Source organism: Juglans microcarpa x Juglans regia, chromosome 5S (assembly GCF_004785595.1).
Source record: "Juglans microcarpa x Juglans regia isolate MS1-56 chromosome 5S, Jm3101_v1.0, whole genome shotgun sequence".
Lineage (NCBI taxonomy): Eukaryota > Viridiplantae > Streptophyta > Magnoliopsida > Fagales > Juglandaceae > Juglans > Juglans microcarpa x Juglans regia.
The window spans coordinates 21,138,989-21,142,495 of NC_054603.1; the positions used below are offsets into that span (position 1 = coordinate 21,138,989).

The 3,507-nt window shown below is 41.1% G+C and overlaps 1 protein-coding gene across 1 annotated transcript; it reads right to left on the reverse strand.

Annotated features, from left to right (window-relative positions):
- Nucleotides 1-1,318: 1,318 nt before the first annotated feature.
- LOC121267192 (14.7 kDa ribonuclease H-like protein) lies at nucleotides 1,319-1,780 on the reverse strand. Its single transcript, XM_041171053.1, has one exon. The coding sequence runs from the start codon at nucleotides 1,778-1,780 to the stop codon at nucleotides 1,319-1,321; it is 462 nt and encodes a 153-aa protein (XP_041026987.1).
- Nucleotides 1,781-3,507: the final 1,727 nt, after the last annotated feature.

Here is a 3,507-nt window from a genome sequence, read left to right on the forward strand (position 1 = left end):
ACCAAAAGTGCATGGCAATGTATTCAGGTTACTACACCAGCTGCGTCTTGGGCTAAGTGGGTGTGGCACGAATCTTTACCTAAAAAAATTTCCGTATTAATGTGGAAGGCTTTTCATAACAGTTTAAGTGATGATGATAGATTGCGGAGAGTTGGTATTCCTATTACTTCCAAGTGTAATTGTTGTGAGCTAGGAAGATATGAGGATTTAAATCACGTCTTGGTTGCAGGTGATTTGGCTTCCAGGATATGGAAGCGGTTTTCTGTTATCTTGGGCATTCCTTATGACCCAAATAAATGCTGGTTTGAGCTGGTGCTTCTTTGGTTTAGATGTGCGTCTCTATTTTGGGTCTTCTTCCTTCTATTTTTATTTGGAAGTTGTAGCAATGCAGGTGTAAGGCAAGGATGCAAGGCAAATGCATCTCGATGGAGCTTTGGAGGTCTATTTGTGTGTGGCTAAGGAAAGTGCAAACTAATTTGCCTAAACTTACAAAGTTTACCTTTGCCGACGGGTTGAGAGATTTGAATATTCAAATTATTCCGATTCAATCTGTGCAGGTTAAACTTGTTTGTTGGGTGAAGCCTAGGCTTAGAAGATTTAAATTGAATATAAATGGGTGTATTCTCGGTAACTCGGGGAGTTTAGGCGCAGGGGGAGTAATTCGGGACTTGCGTAGTGATATGGTGTTGTCTTTTTCGTGCTATCTTGGGGTGGGATCCAATAACCTTGCTGAGTTGAAGGCACTGTTAATAGGGTTAAAATATTGTCGTGCTTTGGGACGCATCAGGTGGACCTTGAGTCTGATTCCTTGGTTTGTGTATCTTGGATTCAGAAGAAGCATTGTGGAGTGTGGTATTTAGAAGATTTTTGGGAGGAGGCTATGGGATTGTTTGAAGGTGGGGATTTTGTTATTACTCATGTTTATCGAGAAGGAAACGCATCGGCTAATTATTTAGCTAAAATGGGAGCTTGAGGTTCGACCTTTGTTTGGAGATCTCTTTTGCATGTGCCAAGACTCCCTTTTTTTTCAAGAAGAGCTGAGGTCACATGTCCAATAGTGACCCTTCCCATTTTTATTATAAAACCCTCACATATGGCAGAGGAATACCCAAAAACAACAAACACCCTGAGTTCCTAAGCCTCAGGCATAAAATTCCAACAAACCCAAAACATTTCCTCTAAACCAATCAAAATCAACATCTAAGAAAAAGAATTCCAAGTTTATCCATACGTATGATACCCCGAATAAGCCCGTGCATGGAAGAATCATCATAAAAATCTAAAATGGCTCCTCACATCCCTTGTTTAGCTAGAAAGTCTACTGCCATATCAATTCTCTAAAAATGTGCCGAAACCGAACATTAAGCTCCCCAACCATAGTTGTAATTTCCTCCCAAAATTTCCAAAGAAACCATCCAACTATGACCATTGAGTCTGACTCTACCAAAACATCTCTCAACCCCAGTTGCCTACACAGTCGAAGCCCATCTAGGAGAGCTCTACACTCTGCAATGGTATTAGTAGCATGACCGTAATTGTGAGCAAAACCAGCCACTACTCCACCTTGATCATCACGAATAATCCCTCCCCCACCTGAAATACCTGGGTTGCCACAAGAACCTCCATCAACATTCAACTTTACCTGTCCTCGCTCCGGTGGCCGCCATGCAATTAATTCAACTTTCCTTGTGACAATCGGAATAATTGAACAACCTAGCTCGTCCAAAATCACCCGATCCAATGGGCCTTGGCACCAAAAATGCTTTATCTTGCTTGACATATCAGCAATTAAAATTTTAATAGATCGAATGATAGCATCCAAATTAAAGTTCATACCTTCCATTCTAGCCGCACATCGAGCTCTCCATAGAGTCCAAGAGATAGCAATAGGGAGAGCCCCCGGAAGCAAGCCAACTTGCGTAGACATGGAAGCTCGCTGCCACCAAAAGCTCATCATGCCCGCCCAGTTTCGAATCTGTGGAACTCTCATTCTACAAGATGTCGCAAAAAATTGCCATATTTTTTGAGTGCCAACTCCCCCACATAATGTGATTCAATGTCTCCACTTTTGACTGTTCACAACATTCACACTTAGAAATAATCGGTAAGCTTAGCTGCTGAATGATGCCATCTACCGAAACAGCCTTCTTCTTAGCTGGCCAAACAAAGAAAGACATCTTCTTTGGAACCCAATTTTTCCACAACCATTTTTTCCATGCACAACTCTCACCTTGTTTCACACCATATGCCAAGCAAACTTGGTGCTAAATTTTCCATTAACTGTGGGCTGCCATACGCATACATCCCTCCCTGGTTTTAGCTTCATATCCGCATCATGAATTTTGACTAGATATTCCTCTGGAACGAGTTCCTACAAGACGTGATCAATTGGCCCTGCATCCGCAAACACTTCCACCACTTGCAAGTCAAGACTCCCCACAATAAGTAAATGAGAAATAAGAGGACCCTCTCCTAACCAATTATAATTAACATGGCCTGCTCATATAATCCACTGAGAATTCTGTAACACCTGGTGCATGAGATCCAAAATCCCTTTCCAAAACCAAGACCCAGTCCTACATTGCCTCGCAGAAAAAATATGAGAATTACCAATATATTTGGAAGCAAAAAAATTGGACCACAACTACTTTTCATTGCTAATCTTCCACACAAATTTCACAAGTAGAGAAGCTTGCACCTTGTACAAATCCCAAATACCCAACCCACCCTCATCCACTGGCATAAAAATTTTCCCCAAGATATCCACTTCCTTTTTTTATTCTCCAATGCCGAACCCCATAAAAAATTCAAAAAAATTATCTTAATCTCCGATAACACTCCTTTTTGTACATTCAAGACGGAAAGCATATGTATAGGCATGCTATTCAAAACATGCTTGATTAGAAAAAAATTTCCTCCAAAAGAAAGCAACTTACTCTTCCACCCCACCAATTTCTATTGGATTTTCACCAAGAGAGGATCAAACGCTCGGATAGTCACGCGACCCACAATCAAAGGTACTCCCAAATACGTACAAGGCCAACTACCTTCCACAAAACCCGAAATCGCCTTCAAATCGTTTTTACGGCCAACAAATATAGAGGAAGAAAAAAACATTGAAGATTCACTCAGATTAATCAACTGACCAGACATCAATTCATACCTATGCAATACCTCCATAAGAGTACGAATAGATGACTTACCCCCATTAGCAAAAATCAGAATATCATCCGCATATAACAAATGTGAAATCAAGGTACCTCCACCCGGATGAAACGACTTTATTCGACCCAAACCAAACTCTTTATGAAGCATTCGAGTGAGAATCTCCTCCGATAAAATAAATAACTAAGGAGATAGAGGATCACCTTGGTAGAGCCCTCGCGACGGCTTGAAAAAACGTTTGGCACACCCATTCTGCAAAACCGAGTAGTAAGGGGAGGAAATAGCATTAAAAATAAGAGTACGCCACTTCTCTAAAAAACCCAACCTACATATAATCTCCAG